General features: G+C 44.3%; 1 protein-coding gene across 1 annotated transcript in view; it reads right to left on the reverse strand.

Annotated features, from left to right (window-relative positions):
* The window catches only part of NAF1 (nuclear assembly factor 1 ribonucleoprotein), a 78,884-nt gene that overhangs the window by 16,099 nt on the left and 41,285 nt on the right, over positions 1 to 21,500 (reverse strand). The window contains 1 exon segment of the mRNA XM_032803052.2: positions 7,787 to 7,947. Coding sequence (XP_032658943.2) covers positions 7,787 to 7,947 — 161 coding nt within the window.

Raw genomic sequence — 21,500 nt, forward strand, 5'->3', positions numbered from 1 at the left:
CTGCTTCCTGCAGCTCCCAGTGGTCAGGAATGGTGAACTGCGGTCACTGGGAGTTGCAGGCAGCCGTGTCTGCAGTTGGTCAATATAAACAAACTGTCTCGCAGCCCGCCAGCAGATTACCCTGATGGGCCTCAGGTTGCCTACCACTGATCTAAAGTAAATGAACAGATAATGACTTGTCTGAACATCTGTTGAAAGTATACAATATCTGTTGAAAGTATCTGTTCAAACGCACATAATGGAGAAGTAAGGGGACACTGAAGTGAAGAAGCCTATGCCTGTGGATAAACTCAGTGAAAAGAAATACAACCACAGGAATAACAAATTTAACAAGCACTACAAGCTGAAGAGGAGCAAAAGATAGGACAGCAAGAGTGGAGCTGGACTTACAATGAAGGAGAGGAAAAGTTGATTCTTCTCTGAAGTGACACAGTATACTGCTGAGAGTAATTGTTAATGATGCATTTGGTGTTAACTGTACAAAGCAAGGAAGCGTGCACAAGCTCACAAAAGTTAATGTGTTGTTAACTTACAGTTCATTATTGTAAGTAGTTGGTAATATCCTGTATTATTTACTTTCCAGCTATGGTTTTGGGTTTTCCCTTTTAAACTTCTAAATATTTAAAATTATCCCTTTTGTCTTGGCTTGCCTCTGCCTCCCTTCGCTTTAGTATAGCCTAATCTAGCCTGGAATCAAAGCATATGGATACAGTTAAAGCTGTATTAGTGGCTGCAAGCAATCTTAAAACTGAAATTCCCACAGGAGAATTAAGATAGACTAGTAAATTCCCAACGCAACATTACTCAGTGGATTTCATCTAATCAAATACCTTAGAGTTCTGAACTCAGCTCTGCCACTGCTTCACTGTATTGCCTGGTGATGTCACTAAACTATCTATCACAGTGTCTCTATCTATAAACTGTGGATAAGAATGCTTAATTATCTACTTCACAGAGATAGTGAAAGATAAAACTAGTTATATTTTATAGCACTTTGTAAACGTAAACCACTATGTAAGTGTTAAGTATTATTTATTATCTAAGAAGTAAATAAAAGCTAGTTTCAAAACTGAGTTTTAACTGAGAGGATGAATTCAAACTCTTGATAAGGAAGAAACAGATGTAAAAGATATCGGTATACCTGGATTAAATTTAATGGCCAGTGATGTGCAGGAGGTCAGACTAGAGGATCTAATGGTTCCCTCTGGCCTTAAATTCTACAAAACTAACATTGAAGAGGGAGATGTCTTCTATCAAGATGGAGAGGATAATGAAAATGACTACCGTATATACTCGTTCATAAGCCGATTTTTTTTAGTAAAAAAGGGAAGCACCAGAGAAGGGAATCGGCTTATGAACAGATATAGAGAGGGAGAGGTAGGACATAGCCCCTCCCCACAACAGAGGGAGCAAGGAGAGGTAGCACAGCCAGAAGGGAAGAGGTGGGGTCAACGTCTCTCCGCTTCTGGCCATGCTGCTCTTCCCCCAGCCTCGGAAGCACTAGGCAAGCTTGATTCCTACCATCTAAAAATCTAATTTTAACCAAATTTCACTTTGTGTATTGAAACACTAGTACTTGCTTTGTTACGAACTCATTTGAAATTGCATCTGCCATTATAACTTCTCACCGCAAATGTGGTCACCCTTCAACATCTTTAAAAAGCCAAATTGTGTAATCTTATTATATTCCCAGATAAAATACTGAACTCCTTAAGGTAAACTACATGGGTAAACGAATGGTAAGAAAGATGTAATTGTCTCAACAACAAGCATTACAAACCCAAGAAATTCAACATTAAAGTTCCATTTAAGAAATATCCAAGCACAGTAAGATGTGAAAATACACAATTAAGGCACCTAAACCTCATCCTATGCAGTAACCATACAATTAAGATTCATACACAATAGTGTTTGTAGCCTAAAATTAGAAGATATTTGTTTCCGAAAACATCTGACTTCCAATTTTTTTCCTCATGGAAAAGCCAAGATACTTGAGGGAAGGTGGAATGTGTCGGGGTCACAATCTTTCCTCAAGCATCTAGGCTTCATTCCCGTTAGGAACAATAGGAGACCATGGCCATTTTCATAAAAGACTTTTTTCTAATGGCAACTCTAACTTCACTGTTCTTGTGAGCTATATGATGTCAATCATTTTGAAAGAGGGTGCTGTTTAATAGTTTTCTGTAATAACATAATTTATCAGGGCTGCTGAAGGAGAAACTTTCTGTTATGAAGAATAAAGGGGGAAAAATGACTTTTAATCCTGTAAAACTTCTTTAAAGTAGCCAATGAACTGTAAGTTATAACTATATGGGAAGCCTGAAGAGTTTGAACAGCTCCTTTATTAAGATCTCTCAGGACACAACAGTTGTCTAACACAGGGTGCTAAGTTTCTTAGTGGATCTATTTTTAAAGTAAACTTTAACTTGGATTTATTTGCCAATTGTCAGAACGTGTATTCTGTACCCAAAGACTAAGTGCTACAATTTTGGAGAAGATACACTGAATTCTTCATATATAAAATTCTTTAAGTGTAAAAAACTCAACTCCAACTATGGAGCCACTAGTGAGGCTTCCATACCTTTGCAGCACTATATGAACAAATTATGAGAATTTTTTTTCCAGTTTTCAAATACGTAGATTAAAATACATAAACTATACTACCCAATGGTTCAGGGAAACAGCAGGTTGCCCTCCAGCAAGACACTGCCTAAAAGTCTGCATTTTCTTATAGCATCTGTGACAGATATATTGACAAAGGCATATCTTTGTGTGTACATTTAACATTATGAATGTTATCTGTATGGTGTGTGCCAGCCATTGACAGCATGAAAACTTCAAAGACTGTTACCCTGAGATGGGCCAGATGATATGGACCCATGGAATATTCATAGATCTTTGTATCAGAAAGTGTTGAAGTGTTAAATATACTTGTGTTCCCGGCTCACTGTGGAATCTGGAATCGTAAGGGGGTGATTACAGTAAAATATCAAAACTAATTACGTACAAGTGACTGAAGTTTCCCTTGGGAGAAGGGACAATGACTAATTTTACTTAATTTTACCAATTGTTTCAGAAGACTTTGGTACAAAGACTTTTGGGGGTATAAAGAGCCAGCTTGAACTGACAGAAGGGGATCCTTTATTTTGATTCAACAAATTGACATGACTTTTGTCCAAGTAGGGGCCAAACACTGAAAAAGAGTTCAAAGGACTGGAACCTGCCACAGTCTCCACAGGACTTATGGGGAGACGCTGCTAAGTTTAATGTAGTGGACCATTTCATTGTTTTATATATATTCTCTGTAAGGCTTTTATCCAAAAATAAACGTACTCTACTTTGAAAGAGCTGTTTTGTTACTTGTAACTACTTGCCTACGCTATTCATAACCCTTAGAGAACGCAAAGTGCAGGTGCTGGACTCTGGTAAGGCCTGCTGGAATAATCACAATGAAGTGCAGGAGGCCTATAAGCCTTGAACACCAGTCTAGAGAAGGAGGGGTGCATGCCTCTGCCCAGAGAGAAGTTACTGCTCAAGGTCTGAGATCTAAGGAAGTATAGCTTGAGCAGATCACAGAGGGGGTCAAAGGTGCAGTTAACTTGAAACTAACAGAATCTACACTCAAAGCACATAAGACACGAAAAAGCTGGTAACTTTTTTTTAGGCGAAAAAGTAGATGAGAGTGAGGGAAACAAGTGTCATCTTGTAATGAGGAAAAAGAGTTATATTTTGGAACACAGTCAAAAGGTAAAAGGGTGTTTTATTTTACTTTCTAATCTATGTTTGGTTGATATATCTAACTTAAATTGTTTAGGGCTTGAGTCACAAAATTAAGCTAGGAACAAAAAACTCACCAAACAACATGTGTTCTAGAGAATTAGTACATCTATGACTGCCATGAAGCCTGTTGTGATCCTCACACTAAGTATATCTATGATGGACAGATTGAGGAAGAGCACCAAGGTACTCAGGTTGATTGATTAGATACACAAAAAATATGTACTAATATTGATAGTTCTTATCACTTCCGAATGAGGAACCTACGTATTTTAGATATTAAAACCCACTTTTAGTATTTATTAGAAAGTATCAATCTATTTAACGCACCAATGGCAACTGAGTTCTCTGAAATGGGTTTTATTTGACTTATATAAATTATATGGACCATAATATTCCCTTTCAATGCATACATGGAGTGAGATCCTCTGTGGACAGATCTCCCACAAGGCTCCTCTGTGATTGCATCTCCTCTCTATATCTGGGATCTGGGCTGGGAAGAGGTGGAAGAAATGGACATCATTCTTCTCCAACTCCACAGAAATTGGATAAAAGATAATACATCGTCTCTGTATCCTCCTCAGCATTCCTAGAGGCAGTTGTTGCCAGGAGAAGTCCCTGGCAGTGCAGCTAATGGAGGCCATTAGGCCGGGGAGTGGGATTTCCCACTGAAGGCCTAGAGCCAGTGCCTCTGTTGGACTGGCCCAGCCTACTGGGGATCCAACAGTTTTAAGGAGAGGCTCTGAAGTCTTTTCCAGCTCCTACCTCCAACCCTGAAATAATATATATGGGAGCTACATGAGGGATCCCTATGAGGTTTCCTCCCATGGGTCTGTCCAGAAAAAGGGAAGAGCTGAGCCCAAATTAATTTTCTTGTGTATTAACTGAATGCATCCAGATTCTATAGGAATAAAAAACAAAATAAGTTTGGAAAAATACTATTATTGTTGGGTACTGCTGAAGAGACTGGTGAAATTTTGGTCCCAAGAACAAACAGAAGAGAGGTCCTATGGCAATCTAAACAAACAGTATATATGTAAATAGTGGAGGTCACCAAAAAGCAACAATGGATAGTTCTACACGGCTCTTATCAGTGAATGCTTCTCTGGGGGGTTGTCTTGAAAATTAGTAAATAAACTGGAATTTTTGAAGATTTAATTTGAAAATTATTCAGACAAATCCAAGCATCTGTCAGCTTTCTCAAAGGTTCCTGAGGCTGTCAAAGGCAGCACTAATGAGCCCATGCTAATCATTAAGCCCAAATGTCAATTATATTCAAGATAGCAACTGAGTTTTAACTGAAAATGACAGTTTCAGAAAAATTGTTTCAGCTACCATAATACTAAACATCTGGTGTAGCAATCTGTCCAAAAAGTAATATAATCAGCTTTTCTGACCACAATTTTGTTACCTAAAACTTGTAAATAGAAATAACTGTAGTGCATATGTATACTACCTCAAAAGTATCTAATAGCAGCTGCATAATGGATATCAAGGGGAAAATTACAAACAATTCCACTTGCACTGTTCTTCCCTCATCGTAGCATTAAGTATCATGGCTCCACCAACAAGGAAGCCAGGCAGCAAGAATCTACAATTCCAACTGTTTGGAAGTCAGACACAATAACCCCTTCTATTTCTACCTCCATCAACAAGAAAATTCTTTTAAGGGACTCGTCACCTAACGAGCATTCCCCAAGAGAGAAGGAAGACAATAAAGAGAAGAAGAAGATAACAGACAGTTATTGCTAAGTACATTTCTGCTGTGATACACATATTAAGCAGATACAACGTGCAGTAAGAATAAAGAGGAGTTAATATTTTCATTGCAGCAACATTTCATACTCTGATCAAGTGCCTACAATATGGTTCACAGATTATGGCATTGCACTGGAACTCGTGAGATGTTGGTTCAGTTTCTGCTCCAGCAACAAACTATCCATGTGAGCTTGGGCAAGTCACTGTAGGTACCATGTGTCTCAATCCCCCCCTCTGTAAAACCATAGATAGCGCTCCCCTGCCTCACACAGGAATTAGGAGGATAAAATCTATTAATAATTGTGAGGCACTCAGAACCAACAATGATGAAATACAAACACTTAGGAGGGGAAACCTGCTTTTTGTTGTGTATGCACACAACTGATTATTCCTGAGCAGCAGAAGACTGCCAAATTGCTTTAATGATGGCATGTAACTCTTGCCTTTGATGTCAGAGGAACAAAAACATCTCTCTTCCTCACCCTCCACCCCCAGAATTTCTGTAAGAAAACAAATGTCTGTAAGAAATACCAGAGCAAAGTATCAAAGGGAACCTGTAGCTCTGGTAGGTCATTACATGACACTTAGCAACCATGCTGATTGCCCATAATACTCAAACCTTGCTATAAGCCAGACAGGGAAACAATGACAAACTTGTCATCCTACTTCTGAGCCAGGCTTTTCTTCCTCAGCATACCACAACACAGTTCACATGAATAGAGATACTAAATAGCCTTCTGCAAGAAGGGGTAATAATTCTTTGATTTTTGAACTTTGGCCTTTCTTCTTAAGATTTCTAAGTCCATCAAAAGGCTGACTTATCAGAAATATTATGTAACAATAAATCTTAAAATTATACTCTTTAGATTGGACTTCATGTTTCAGATAATAGTATTTTCCTTTTTAGCAGGTGATTATAATTCAATAAAAGCATTACATTATTAACTGAACATCTACTTTCCTCTGGTGCACTAGTTAACAAAACAAAGTGAGGTTTATGCATAAAACACTGAAACTTTACTTTGTTCAATATGGGCTGAACACAGGCTACATTTTCAAAAGAGATCATAGCTTCCCTTATGATCCTGATCTTCAAGGTGTTCCTTTTTGAAAAGCTACAATTATCTAGTCAGGAGCAGGGCCTGAAGCATTATAATTGCTGTCAATCATCAATGCTGGCTGCAGAGGAGCTCAGCTTACAAGAGACCAAAGCTAGTTGTACTTGGAGCTCTGATTCTCAGGTCACAATCATAAGTCTCAGCATACCCAGATACACTGAGAGATCTGCTGATGCAGGATGAAAAGAATGCAAAGCCAGTCATATAGCCTTGCAGATAACTATGGGCTACATCAGACAATGTGCTGCTACTCTACACGACCATCCTCCCCTCCATTTGCAGCACACAGATGCAATTTGAGTTGTGTAATATTAACTACAGTTGCAAAAGTGCTATTTTGTCATAATGCTAGACAATAAATTTTATACTATAACATCACATTTGGAATAAAAAAATCAGTGTCAGAGGGATTTTTATAATGGTGGTAGAGTCTCTTAGGACAGAAGAAAACTTTCATTTGTGGAAGAAAGAAAATGAAATACATTACAAAGAAAAGGGGTGGCGGGCATTGCAGAAATTGTGCCAATTACAATAAAATTAAACTATTTCAGATAAAATAGTGACATGGGAAGACTGGAAGTCTTGTTATGTATTTTAGGTTGTTTTAACAATAATTTAAGTTTCAGTAATTGCTCAAACACTTAGAAGCTTGAAGATTACATATGTTCCTCTAATAATTATCTTTCTACACTACTACACCTCTACCTTGATATAACGCTGTCCGCGGGAGCCAAAAAAATCTTACTGTGTTATAGGTGAAACTGCGTTATATCAAACTTGATTTGATCCACTGGAGCGCGCAGCCCCACCCCCTCGGAGCGCTGCTTTACCATGTTATATCCGAATTCGTGTTCTATTGGGTGGCATTATATTGGGATAGAAGTGTATATGTATAACTTTGTCATTACAGCATGGCTGTGAATTTCTGAAAGAGTTTTGTTGGGGTGTTTTTTGTAGTTGTTTTTAAACAAAAGTACATGCAGAGAAAATTAGATTATCTTTGACAAAGTTGGTAGTACCAAATTTTTACCTATTTTTCTTGTTCCTATCCTGGCCAGTTTAAGATACTGTGCTTTGTTTAGCTACATTACAATATATATTGTACTAATATTTTAAATAAGTTAGATACTCACTGTTTTAGTTTCTCTGTGAATATATACTGGGTGAAGTCCTCTACTGATGGCGCAAAATACACGGTATCTTGGATATTAATACCTTTTGCTTCAATATGCTCAGGGCTGTTAAATAGTAACACATAGAAGGGATGCAAAACAGGACCAAATATCTCATATATCTGAAAGGAAAAAAAAAAATCACAATTTACCTGAAAAAACAACTTCCAAAGAGAAAGACAACTGTGAAATTTTAAATGTAAACATTATTGGTTATTATCAAGACAACATTAACTAAACATTAAAATAATCACATCAAATAATTAAATTTTGCATGTTGAGATTTTGTGATCAGATTTTTTGAGTTGTTTGACAGAGTTATGTCTGTCTTCTGCAAATATCACTGCTAAAAATAATTTTCTTCTTTACATATCTAACCTTGTCACCACCGCGCCAGTAGCAGTCTCTCACCAAATGCGAACTCCTCATCCTTGCCAACATAGTCTTGCCTCCACCCATCTCTTACTATCCTCTTCTACCGCTGTGGTAATCTAGCCTCCCAGTCCCAGACCTGGACTTTAGCGTCCACAATCTGGTCCTGTCCCAAACCTGGACTTTTGCGTCCAAAATTTGGGGGCTTACCTGAACTCCCCCCAAGCTCACTACCAGCTTGGATAATTTCGCTGCCACCAGGTCAGGAATTTAATTGAGAAGAGCCCTGACGTCCCCGTTTCCTCTCTCTGGTGTCGCCCAATTCCCTTGGGACCCCCCAAAGACCCAGAGCCCTGGTGGGCTCTCTCCTCTCTTCTCAAAGCTTCCCCCCCTTCCTGGGTTAGCCGGTGCAATGCTACGCTTCACTCCTTGAATACAACCGAGAAGCCAAATCTACGCTCCCCGAGGCTAGTATTGAGCCTAGTCAGCTCACACAAGAATCCCCCTCCCTTTGTCCTACTAGCCTTTCCCGCCCTTGGACAATAGGGAGATGACGACTGCGATTAGAGCGTTTCCTCCCCCTCTCTGCCTCACTAGCAAAAGAAACTTCACCAGGTTTAAAAGAAAACTTATAGAAAAAAAACAGAAAAGAAAATACAAAACCATAATCTTGCATTAAGAAACTCAATACAGGCTCTTGCTATAAGAAGAATATAAGAAACAGTCTGATTTAAAAGATAGCCCAATTAATACCAGTCCAGACAAATCCCGCCCCTGACTTTAAACAATCCAGTTCTTTGATTGGTCCTCTGGTCAGGTGTTTGGTTACCCTTTCCAGGTAAAAGAAACTTAACCCTTACCTTACCTATCTATTTATGACAACCGCTTTGACTCCCTCTGCTCCTCCCTGTCCTTTTGCCTTGTTACCTCTTTGCTTTCCTTTATTACTCTTTGGTCTCCTCTGTTTGGTCATGTTGCTTGTCAAAGTTCAGGGCAAGGCACTTATATTTCCCCTCCATGGTCTACCAAGGGCAACCACTCTACATTACTGGATCCTCAGTCACCTTTCTTGGACAGAGAACCACATCTGTATCCTTCCTGAATGGGTCTTTTTTTCCCTCACAGGCTGCAAAGTTCCCTCCCTACACTGTGATATTTCTAGCAAGCTGGACTGCCCAAAGGGCCAGCATCTGCACTTTGCTTTCTTCCAGAGGTTATGAACAGCGTACTTGCCCACAGTTGCAAGTTACAACACAGTTTTCTAAGAAAGCACATTTATTCTTAAGGTGAAAGCATTACAGAGGATACACTAAAAGAACCTATAAAAGCGTGCTAAAAAGCTTACCAGAGATCACTCCAACTCCAATCTCTGTAGGTATAAGTCCTTCAAAACCCACAACTAGCTTTCCCCATGCGTTACCAGTTCACACGTATCTTAGGTTCAGAACCACAATCACCACAAGTAGTTCTGTCTTTCCTTTATACTGCTCTTTACTTTATCTTGATCTCATGTAACAGGTGGTCGGCAAACAATGACCCACTCCTCATGGCATAGATTCTAAAGTATGGAGTTTTTTGCATAATCAGAGGTGGGGAATTTGCATTCACCCCCCACCCCACCAGACATTCCGCAGGAAAACCACTTAACACTTTCTGTTCCAAAAGCCCATTCTTCTTTAGCACATTGTTCAGTATAGTCATTTGAATCCCCATCTCTCACATCCCCCCCCTCAAAATGTTACACACAATCCTGGTTCACAACAATATATAAACCAGGGGTTGTCAAACTTTTTCTTTCTGAGGCCTCCCCAACATGCCATAAAAACTCCAAGGCACCCAGCAACTGTTTTCTACATATAAAAGGCAGGGCCAGCGTTAGGGGGTAGCAAGCAGGGCAACTGCCCAGGGCCCCACACCACAGGTGGGCTTATGAAGCTAAGTGGCTCAGGCTTTGGCTTCAGCCCTAGGTAGCAGGGCTTGGAATCCCAGACAGTGGGGCTTCAGCTTTCTGCTCTGGGCCACAGCAAGTCTAATGTCGGCCATGCTTGGCAGACCCCCCTGAAACCTGCTTGGGGCACCCCAGTGGGCCATGGACCCCTGGTTGAGAACCACTGATATAAACTATTCATTTAATACAAAGTACCCCAAAGATACTGAAGCTTAATTCAGTAAGGTCTCCCTGGGATAGGACAGGAAATTGCCCTACCACACAGTCTTCTATACCCAGGCCTCTACCAAATTCATGGTCCATTTTCATAAATTTCAGTCATAGCACTTTAAAAATCTTGAACTTCACAGTTTCAAATATTTAAATCTTAAATTTCATGGTGTTGTAATAAAACATGAATATGTATTTAAAAACAGCAAAATATAAACACATAAAGACTTTAAGACTCTGCATTTCTCAAACTGAGAGTTGCAAGGCTATTGTAAGGGGGTCATGGTATTGTCACCCTTATTTCTGTGTTGCCTTCAGAGTTGGGCAGCCAGACAGTAGCAGCTGTTGGTTGATTGTCCAGCTCTGAAGGCAGCATTGTATACTTCTGTACACTTTTACCATATAGTATAGGGTACTTTTATAGTATAGGGTAAAAGTATACAAAATACCAGATTTCACAGTCCGTGATACGTTTTTCATGGCCATGAATTTGGTAGGGCCTATATCTGGAACAGTCTCCCTGTCTTTTTCTACCAAAAACTTTCTACCGCTGCCTAAAATTCACTTCTTCAGGGAACCCTTCGTCCCTTTTTAACATCCACACTGAATCCCTCACTTGTACTGCTGTGTTTGTGCAATTAATCTTTAGACTGGGAACTCTTTGGACCAGGGAATGTGTCCCCATAGGTTCACTATGTATAGTGTAATTGCCTATATTTGCAAATTACCACACAGCTTTACAGCACTAAGTGATTTGTAATAACCCAAGCATCATGCTCATATTCCTTTTTAATCTAATTTATCATTTTACTGGTCTAAAATACATAATTTAGATAAGTAATCCATTTTTTAAATATAATTCAAACAGCCTGCATGTAATCGGAAGCACTTCTCATAATGGGTCAACTGATTTTTCAAAATCTGCAGTTAAAATAATCAGCTTTAGACAGTGGACAACCACTATCTTGATGAGAAGTAACAGGCTGTAAAAATCTCCTTCCTTTATACTTTGTTGCTTGTTCAACCCAGAGAAAGCCTTCACTGTACAGACAGTATACAATGTACAGAAACATTTTAATACTTAAAAGTATGCAAGCAAAATGGAAACTTGTTTTACAGACTCTTGGGTTTTTCATTTCTAACTTCTATCAGATACAGCCACAAATTGTTACTATTCAATGGGAAGGCAGCAATTTTTAAAGAAAGTATTTTTCAAGAACCATTTCCTTCCCTCTGCAAAAAAAAAATTGATATAATTTTCTTTTCAAGTAGGTATCTGTCATGGTATGAACCCCCCCTCTGAACCTTAGCATTCAAAAGATGGGGTACCAGCATGAATTTCTCTAAGTTTAATTACTAGCTTAGATCTGATAGGGCTGCTACCAACCAGGACTTGCAGTGCCTGGTACACTCTGGTCCCCCAAAAACCTTCCCAGGGGACCCCAAGACCCAGACCCCCTGGATCTTAAAACAAGGAGGAACTGACTATCCCCCCCTCCTTTCCCCCTCTAAGACTTTCCCCTCTAAGACTTTCCCCTCCCTGGGTCGTCTGGAGAGGCTTCACCAACTCACTGGTGAAACAAGATCCAAATTCCTTGAATCTTAACACAAGGGAAAATAAACCCTTCCCCCCCGTGTCCTCTCCCAGGCTTTCCCTCCCTGGGCTATCCTGGAGAGACAGACAGATTCAAGATCCGTGAATCTAAAACAAAGGGAAATTTGCCTTCCCCCTCCTCCTTTCCCCCCACCACTCCCTGGTGAGTTTAGACTCAATTCCCTTGAGCCTTAACACAGGGAAAAAATCAACCAGGTCTTTTAAAAAGAAAAGCTTTTCATAAAAGAAAGAAAGAAAAAGTAAAAATCGTCTCTGTAAAATCAAGTTGGAAAATGTTACAGGGTCTTTCAGCTTATAGACACTAGGGAGAGTCCTCCCCCCAGCACAAATACAATCCTTCCAGCAAAATACACATTTGTCGGGCAAACGGTACGTCGGCGCGAGACCGCCTCCACGAGCAGGATAGTAGCGCTAAATTCGATAGTGATAACTTCGGCTTAGGGTTCGTGGTGACGAAATCGACGGGTATTGCGCCTCCGGCGGCATACCCAGAGTGACCCGCGAGTGACGCTCTGGGACAGCAACTCGAACATCGGATGCAGGGCAGGCAGGATAAACAGGAAAATGCCACCTGTGAACTTTTGAATTACATTTGCCCTGACTTGTTCAGCGTGGGAGCTCTGATCAGCGACGTCCTCGGCGATGCAGTTGTGCAATCCAAGAAAGAAGCTCCAGCGGATGAACCGATGACGGGAGATACTAGGTCTGATGCTGTTATGGGGAGGACAAATGCTGTGGTATCCAGTCTCCGTTAGACAGAGAGCACGAAGATCCGAAACGCCGGTGGTTGAATAAATAAACTGGCAGGTACACAGACGCTGCAGTAGACAAGCGTAACGGGGAAGCCAGAGGACTGTCAATGGACGCTCATGAAGGGAGAGGGGGTACTGAGACTCCAAGCTATCCCCAGTCCGCAGCTAGGTCTCTGAAAATTATTTGCAATTATTGGCAGTGCATCCAATGTCCTGTAGGGAAGACACATGCTCTGGCGTGGTACAGGGAACAGGCTCCTGCATCATTTATTCCCCCCCCCCCACACTAGATAGAAATACGGTAGAGATAATCATTCGTCCTTGACTCCCCTCTATCTATGTCACCTATGTCGATACTGAAGCGCTGCTACGGTAGCGTGTAGAACTCGCAATACCACTGGATACCGTAGCATGTGATCCACGATCCTCTCGATCTTTCCTCTCTGGATGGTAGACGGTGCTGCAGACTCTGCCACCATCAGGGTACGGCTAAGATCGCTCACACGTCTTGATTACTGGCGACATATGCTACCGGCTAGTGCATAGATATAGGTAGGACGAGCAGGCTAATAACAAGCGGCTTATCTATCTTTACTAACTTGAGCTCAGAAAGTCTTTGCTCATCAAGATCTTTGGAGTTGACTGGCCACAGCTCTTAGCAATGATATCAATTTCCTCCCTTCTAGTAGTCTAAAAATAGCAATTCCGAGTGTGCTGCCCTGGACGTGAAGTATCCTTAGCGTAGCCCCGGGTGGCTGTCCTCTCACAAGTCGCACAACTCCGCCTCCGATTTTTCCGCTACCTCTCCCCACCAGTCCTCTGTTCTGTATTCTGGGTTGTCTCTTAGGATGTACTCTCGCAACAAACGCGTACATGGGCACTGAACCGACAGTCGCGCAGAGCTAGTATGACTTTGCGGGCTGGGAGGAAAGCTACATAGGGTAGCGCTTTCGTTTGCAGCGACACACGCCCTGTAGGTAATACTTAGACACGGAGAACCTGGATGCTCGATAAGGCGACTGAAGATTCTCTAGTTACCACCTGGTGTCCTATATATTCGAACAGAGTGATAGTTGTCAAACGCACGGATGACCGACTTAGTCCCAGCAATCTCGGAAGCGTCGGGATTGGTGTACTTAGAGCTGAGGTCACGGTAAACAAGTGCGATAGCTTCCCGATAATAGAGTCTGTAGCTCATTCTAGAGCAAATGTCCCTCTGTCACGTAGAAGGTTACAGCTAGTGCCCGATGCACGGTTTGGCGATAGACTCGCTATGCAATGCGTCAAGACGTAAGTCCCGCCATAGCATGAATGCTTCTCCGGAGATAGCTCGAGTAGTCAGTTGAGCATGGTATTAGGAAGTGGAGGAGCATCACTCTCTGTTTCATCAAGAAGCGTTACCGATTCACAAGAACAGTATAAATTCCGCACCAAGCTGCTTGGCAATAGATAAATGCCACCGACAGCCTAACGATGACGCCCCCAGCGCTCAATCTGTCTCGGCCATAGACGTAGTAAGCCAGAGCACTGACATAGACGGGATAGAGTAATCATGGAAGGATGGGAGCGGGGTAGGTAACGTTTAATGGAGGACATTCACGAGCATAACTAAGTGCTCGATCAGCGGGTCCTTCTGAGAAAACTATATCTGCTATTGTGGCCTAGTACTGGCCGCCCAGATGTGCTGCAGACCTAATACACTGGCTTTCTGTCGTGGCTCCTATGTCAGAACAAGCGTACAGTCGGAAGTTGTTTTCCCCCGCCATCTAGCTGGAATGATCAAAAAGTCTCACCCTAAAAATTCCGTGTGATGATTGATGAAATATGCTACGCCCGTCTGTGCTACTGTACCTAGCTGCTGCAGATCTACTGTGCTTGCATGCATCCGAGCGATAGAGTCAGTATAAACGCTCCTCGTGCCGCGTCGCCCTCGGAGTGTAGCACGCGATTGTCGTCCCAGTCGCGCCGGATGTCGCCCTGAGCTCGTGAGCCGCGCGATCCACGAGAGACGCGAGGCACTCCGGCTGGGCGACGCCGGTGACAATGTACATCTAGGCCCATCGACTGGGAGCCCTTTTTCGACAGCATGGAGGAGATGGGATAATCCAGATACGCCTGCGTCGCGCAGCCCTAATCGGGCGGTCTTGGCCCGAAAGGTACTGGTTCTTCATGCTAGCTGCCCGGGTGGGCTGAGCATTCATCAGAACCTTCCTCTCTTGCGTACAAGAAAAGATCTCATGGAACTGCTAAGTTGAGGACTGTTATAGCCGCATGAAGTGGCTCCCTCCCGACTCATCATTGCATCTCAGTAAAAGACTATTCTGTGCTTCGTATTCATGCGATTCTTCAGTAACTAATCTGCCACCAACATGGGGTGGGGCGGCACTGCTGTGGTAGGCTAGCCCAGGTTGAAGTGGACGCCAAGAGTTGCGTGACTGGGTGCGGCGGCTCCCTGGTGAGGAATATAGACCTGGAGGCATGCTGCCTGTGCATACACTGATATTTAATTACCCTGTATCCGTATTCATTGTCTCGGAACTGACCTCTTGTTATTCAACAGTAAAGGGCAGGATTTGACTCGTACGTCCCAAGTGAGTTAATCGCCCATTTGCCTTTTTCACAGAAATTTATCACAGGAGTTAGTTAATCCGTATACATGTACCCATTTGCCTGTCGAGTGGTTGTAACAAAAAGAGAACATGAGCACATGAACTCAGGTACAGTTTTCTGCTCGTCTTACAGTAGTTATGTACATACACAACAGGAAGGGGAGAAGGAGCGAGAATTTTCATACGTGAGCAATTGAATCACACTCGATTCACGTCAGATTGGTTATAGCATAGCTGCCGATCTGTGCAGAGGTTAATGCTCTTCAGATGACTCTGCAATTCGGCCATCTATGTTCAGTACCAGTTCAGTACCAAAAGAGAGAGAGTGGACATTGACATTGTAAAGTACTCAAGGACTTGCTGTTATTTAACTTTGCATTCTCGTAGCATGGGGAGATGAGGAGGAAGGAAACTGATATACTGTTCCGACGGTGAACCATCAAAAGCCACCGTGTTGTAAGCTACAGAACTGGCGCATAAGCCAAGATGCAAATAGGTTTACGAGAGCTGCTGAGGACTTGTGGGGAATAGCAGGAGGTCCATCAGCAGCCCCCGTCTCCCTCCTCCACTGATCCCTCCGGACCTAGCTGCTCAATGTTATGATGAGTCAGCGGTGCGGGGGGTTCTGCAGACAGGTAAAATGCGTCTAATTCATTTCCTTGTCCCGGTAAAACATCAGGCCAGCACATCCTTTCTGCACATTTTTCTCCTTGGATTGCCCATGATGCAGAAGCCCCAATAGACACAGGGGCACAGCACTACGAGCCGATCGGCTTTTTGTTTTGCCCGCTCACCATCTTGGATGTACTAGATGCCGGAGGACCGATGGAAGACACGAGCTAGGCGACGACGGTCGGAGCGGCTAATCCACAGGACAGCAATTGGTCAATTGCTTTTGCAATCGATAGCAGAAGATGGTCTACCAGTCGTTTCGTACCCGTCTACTGCCAGAGAAAACTGGGCAATGAGCGACGGGTTATCTCTTTCTTTCTGACCTGTCGCCGCTATCAAGTTGAGTGCCCTCAGGGCAAAATCAGCGCGGAGAAAGGAGGGGGGGACAAGTTGACGCGCCACGCAAAGAAGCAAACTGGGATTGATCAGCGGGCCACTGAGTCAATCCTCTCCCATTATGCTGATCTAAAATAGCCGTCGAGTCTGACGTACAGAAGAGTCAAAAGCAGCCGGAGGAATGCCTGTGGCCTTTATGGAGGCCTCACCGACATCTGGTTAGTCATCAAATTGCCAGCAGGATTACTCCTGCTGTCTTTTATTAAGATGCAGACTAAACACGGCTAGCTCCTTTGCTGAAGGAGAGTCCAGTGATTAGAAAGAGCGCATGCTAATCTCGCGGTGCTGGTAATTAACAGGGCGTTTTCGCTCTGGCAAGACCAACCACCAATAATTGCTTTCACTCACTCTCCAAGCCCTCGCAGTACTGTGGCGGAGCGGCCAGCCCACCATAATTTCTGTCATAGCAGTCGTGAGGAATACAAGAATACGAACAGTGGAGAACCTGTTCGTGACAGTAAACCGGGGAGGGGGGGGGGGGGGCACTTGAGGGGAGGCAGTCGTGGCTATGACAGTCACAGAACAGGAGCCATACTCAATTCTTTAGAAACCAAGAATGGAGCACTTGACTCTGCCCCAGAGTGAGCACTCCCAATTGGGTTTCAGGAACATTGTCACAGGGGCATCGAATGATAGCATCGGACACTAAATGTTGAGTTGGCACTGGCCAGGTAACAAAAAAGCGCTGCAATCCCACGGCGAACTTTTGCACTCCATTTCGCTGAGTGACTACCACCTGAGGGTCAGCACACACACACGCGTTGAACCACACCGAGCTCATTTGCCTCGCGTCACAATGCAGTCTCCTGACTAAATTCGAAAGAAGCTGTCAGCTATGGACCACACAGAGGTCTCTGCGATCTGTCGCTATCTGGAGTTTGCGATCAAGAGTGCGAGGACTACCAGGGCTCACAGCACGTGCAGTGTCCAAAAGACGAAAATGAAGAAAAGTTTTGAAAGAAGTCAAAGCTAGAGCTGATAAACGGTCACAGCAGAGACATCCTTCAGTCACGAGTGAAGTGAAGGAACTTAAGACGAGGCGTATACCGCAACAGCAAGAGAGAGCAAATGGAAGTCAGGCTCTGAGCCAAAAACATATGCCGCTTCAGGATGCTGAACTAAGATGCACAATTTTGGCTGGTTCAGCCCCCGTTACCAGTGCCCCACCTTGTCGTGGATTCAGATGTTGGAGATTGAAAGAACTCAAAGTGTTTCTGGAGGATTAGTTCGAGGGGAGATCGGAAGTCCGATTTGAGATGAAGCATGGCGTGGTGATCGCACACAGCAGTCCGAACCCGAACAGCCATGGATTTCTTTATAGAGACCAAGAATTACGGAGTCCTGCTCCCAAGCGGAGGAAGCTCCAGATCAGCTGAAGCCATGGACAGCGACCTCCAGGTAAGGTGTCCCTTATTTCTGGACCAACATGGATAACACACAATCACGGTTTTGTAAGATGCATTAGACACCAGGCTTTTGCTGCGACGAATCGCGAGCCAATTCTGTTACAGGAGAGGAATTCCGGATTATCATGTCTGGGAGATGGAGCGAAAATCCTCCAATTAGATTCTCCAGGGAATCGATCGTGGAGGAATCCAAAACCCGTTATGCTAATATGGAGAACAGTTTCGGCAGACAGCGCTTCTCCGGGTCCGCCAATAGAGGGTAACTTATTGCCACGCCATGCATTTTGCAAGACCATTTGGTACTGCAGTCGGATGAAGCATGGTGCACTGTACAGGCATCTACGCTAACAACGAGTCGTGCCTTTATCTGCGCGGTGGTATTGTCAGGAAGAGATATCATCAGTGGTTACATTGCAGTAGAAACATCGAATTATAATAGGGGGCAGAGCATGCGATTTGCTACTGGCCAGAGCGGGAGGGGAAGCACGGCATGAAGGAGGGGGGAGACAAAGTCCTAGGGGACTGGTGAGGAAGGGATAAGCGCACGAGTTGGTTCAGCGTGGCTGGCAAGCGGGATTCTTCCCTGTGAGGTCAGCAACGCGCCTCCGCGGGGCCGGTGCGTGTACTTGACAGGCGATTGTACATACGATAGGAGCCAATGCGCTTGTTGGTGGGATGTGAAAGCGGAGGGTGTGGCGCTTTGCAGGGTATCCTCTTAAATAGAGACGGCATCTATATGATCAAACTTGTGTATAGTGACGGCGGCGCAAGTCAAAATTTTAAAGCCTCACTTCCATCCAGTTACATATGCCGTACGGTTGCCGTACCGTGCGTCTGATGTGTGTGCCCACCAGTCACTAAGAACACGTGGAATATTTATAACGCTACAAAATGTGACGATCCTGTATAGAGATCAACATTGTGTCTCTGTAAGGTGGAAGTGTTCTATGTGAAAGGTACTGTCATTGCTCTGCTAAAAGGTATCTTTCCAATTACTTATCACCCTGGTATTGCTTCCCCATGGCACGCATGCACATTTCTCTGAGCTCCCTATTGCATCACCGGAGGGCGTGGCTGTGATCCGCGGAGGAGAAGAAGACGCCAGAGATGAAATGTTCGACAGAAATTATTGAAGAACACGCAATGAGAAGGCATAACAGACATGATTGGGTAAGGATGTAAGTCGCAAAGTACAGGAAAGATGCCAAGTGAGAGTCTGAGATCGGTAGGCAGGAAGACAGCGTTGAGAGAGAAGAAACGCTGGCTACCTGCTGGCGTTCTCAGAACTGAAGATCCTCCAACGCATGGTAGGGCTTCAGGAAGAGGCAGCACAGGTGAGCAGACGTGGCCACTGCCGAGCCCATGTATACCTTCCCTGCAAAGCCCCACCGTCCATATCGTCGGCCTCCTCCCCGACGTGTGAAGAACGCGTGGGTAGGAAGGCTTTCTGCACCCGCCTACTCCTCCACCCTCCCTTGTCAGAGTTCAAGGAAAAGCTGTAATTCGCGTACATGTGCTTAGTAAGCACTTTCCTTCCCTCCTCCTTTCCAAAGCACAGCATGTCAGGGACACCTCCTAAGTCTCGGTGCTTTTTTTAAAGTTCCTTTTTAATAGCAGGATACATCGGAAAGGGGGGAGGGATGGGTTGCTTACAAGAGGAAATGCTAAATTGAGTAAGGAAAAACTCATGAGTTTTAACAGAGGCATAAATCTACTCTTAATGAATAATAAAATGATTTTTAACGGAATACAGAGATTGATTTCCTTCGCCGACCTGTAATGGAAACGGGGCGAGGAGTGGTTGTACTTACACTGATAAAGTATCCATCAAGTGTCGGTAGGTTCAGTTCAAGGGGAAGCAAAAAGAGCAACACACGTAAACGGCTGGGCCGTTGCTGAAACTCGTCTTTCAGGACTTCGTTGATGCGCAGCGCCTCCAGGTTGCTCTTTCGTAAATCGCCCACTGGTCGACTGGCCTGCTCTGGTACTCCGGCAGTGTGTATTAGCCTCAGGCCTTCCACACCAGCCCTATAAGTCGGCTCCCCTTCCGTCTCCACAAACGTTGTGTGAGTCACACAGCACGCAGCTCAGCAAATGCAAGCGGGACTTGGGTTTGGACTTAGTGTACTGGCGAGTAAGTGAATGGATCGCCAAGCGACCTGTTCACGGCAAAATGCACACTCTACCACCTCCGGGCCACTTGCTCAGCATGTCAGTTAACAGCTCCTGACCACTGTCAGGGGCGCAGGTCGTTATGGACTTCATCGAGCCATGGGCATGGCGGGTAGGCTGGTCCCAGGGGGATAACTATAAGGCCGGAGGTTGAACATTCCCAACGGTTAGTTTTCTGGTTGGGAAAAGTAAATTCCTTTGCTGCAGCCGTTTAACACAGCACTTAGTGCTCCTGAAGACTGAGCGAGTGCATGTAACCCTGTCAAGGGGCCAAGTCCCACCGTGGAGTGGATGTCGAAACGTTCCTTTGCTGGTCCACCAGTGCTTGCGGCACCATTGAAAGTACCCTTGCGGCTTCAGCGTCTAAGTGCCCGCGGGTCTCTGGGGCCAGATAGGCTATGGGATTCCCATCTATGGCACCCACAGTTCGGAAAACCCATTGCGCAAAGCATCCCTAGCCAACTGCACGTTTTCCCAGAGTCACAACCTTTCGTAGCAGCAAGCTTAACAGCATTGTTTTGGCTACTGTGCACACTGCAGCCCACAGAGGAGATTGTCGCCCACTCCAAATTGATCACGACGCTGACCGAGACTAGCATGCTTGGCGTGTGCAAGCTTCCAGAGGGCATTGCCACTCGCTTCTGCCACTGTGAGGGCTGCTTCTCATGTTTGTATGTACGGGCGTTTCAGGCACGGGGACGCATGTCACAAAGTTCAATAAGAAAGTGCTGCTTACGCATGACGAGAAGATTCTCGCAGCCGACGTGCGAAATTCGTCCACACGTCAAAACAATGCAGGGTACCCCCCAGTCTGTGCTGGTATGCCCTGCCCAGAAGCGGGCGTTCACATGGGTAGTAGATATGCCCCGGATTAATCGCAGATAGTAAGGCTCCGCAAAACGTCTCGGGGCCACGGTTATGAGAGGATTCTTAGCCTTCCATTCGTCATCGCGTGTCCTCGCCCGGCTCCAGCAATAGCTGCCTCCTCCTCTCTCTGCCTTGCAGTTCATGGTTCGCGGCAGTATAGTCAGCACGGAGAAGTGACGACGAAGTGTGTTGACAACGTCGAGATGATACCGATGTGAGCTCAGGGCCAGTGATTGTGTCGAGCTATGGGGTGCGATTGCTTACAATGCACTCCAAGACGAAAAGGCCCCCAGAGGGTTGTCGTGCTGCCTTTCAACAAAGGGAGGGGTGCAAGCGTCGTCTAGCCAGGCAGCCACCGGGGAGGCCATAGTTTTCAGCGTGTGCCACCTCATCAGGGGCACTGTGCTCATACAACCACGGACAGGGGGAATACATTTGGGAATAGGCTGAGGAACAGCTTAACGCCACAGTGCCAGGGCCGCTCCTGAATACGGATGGTAAGCTTGGGACCATGAGCAGTAGTGAGGCAATCGATGTGTTGTTGAGTACGCACTGAGGTGACGTTGCTCAAACCGATTTAATACTAACACGTTTTGAACATCGGTTTAGACTTAACTTCGAAATAATCGCTGCTATCGGTCTCGGTTTTTTTTATT

This window comes from Chelonoidis abingdonii, chromosome 5 (assembly GCF_003597395.2).
Source record: "Chelonoidis abingdonii isolate Lonesome George chromosome 5, CheloAbing_2.0, whole genome shotgun sequence".
Classification (NCBI taxonomy): Eukaryota; Metazoa; Chordata; order Testudines; family Testudinidae; genus Chelonoidis; species Chelonoidis abingdonii.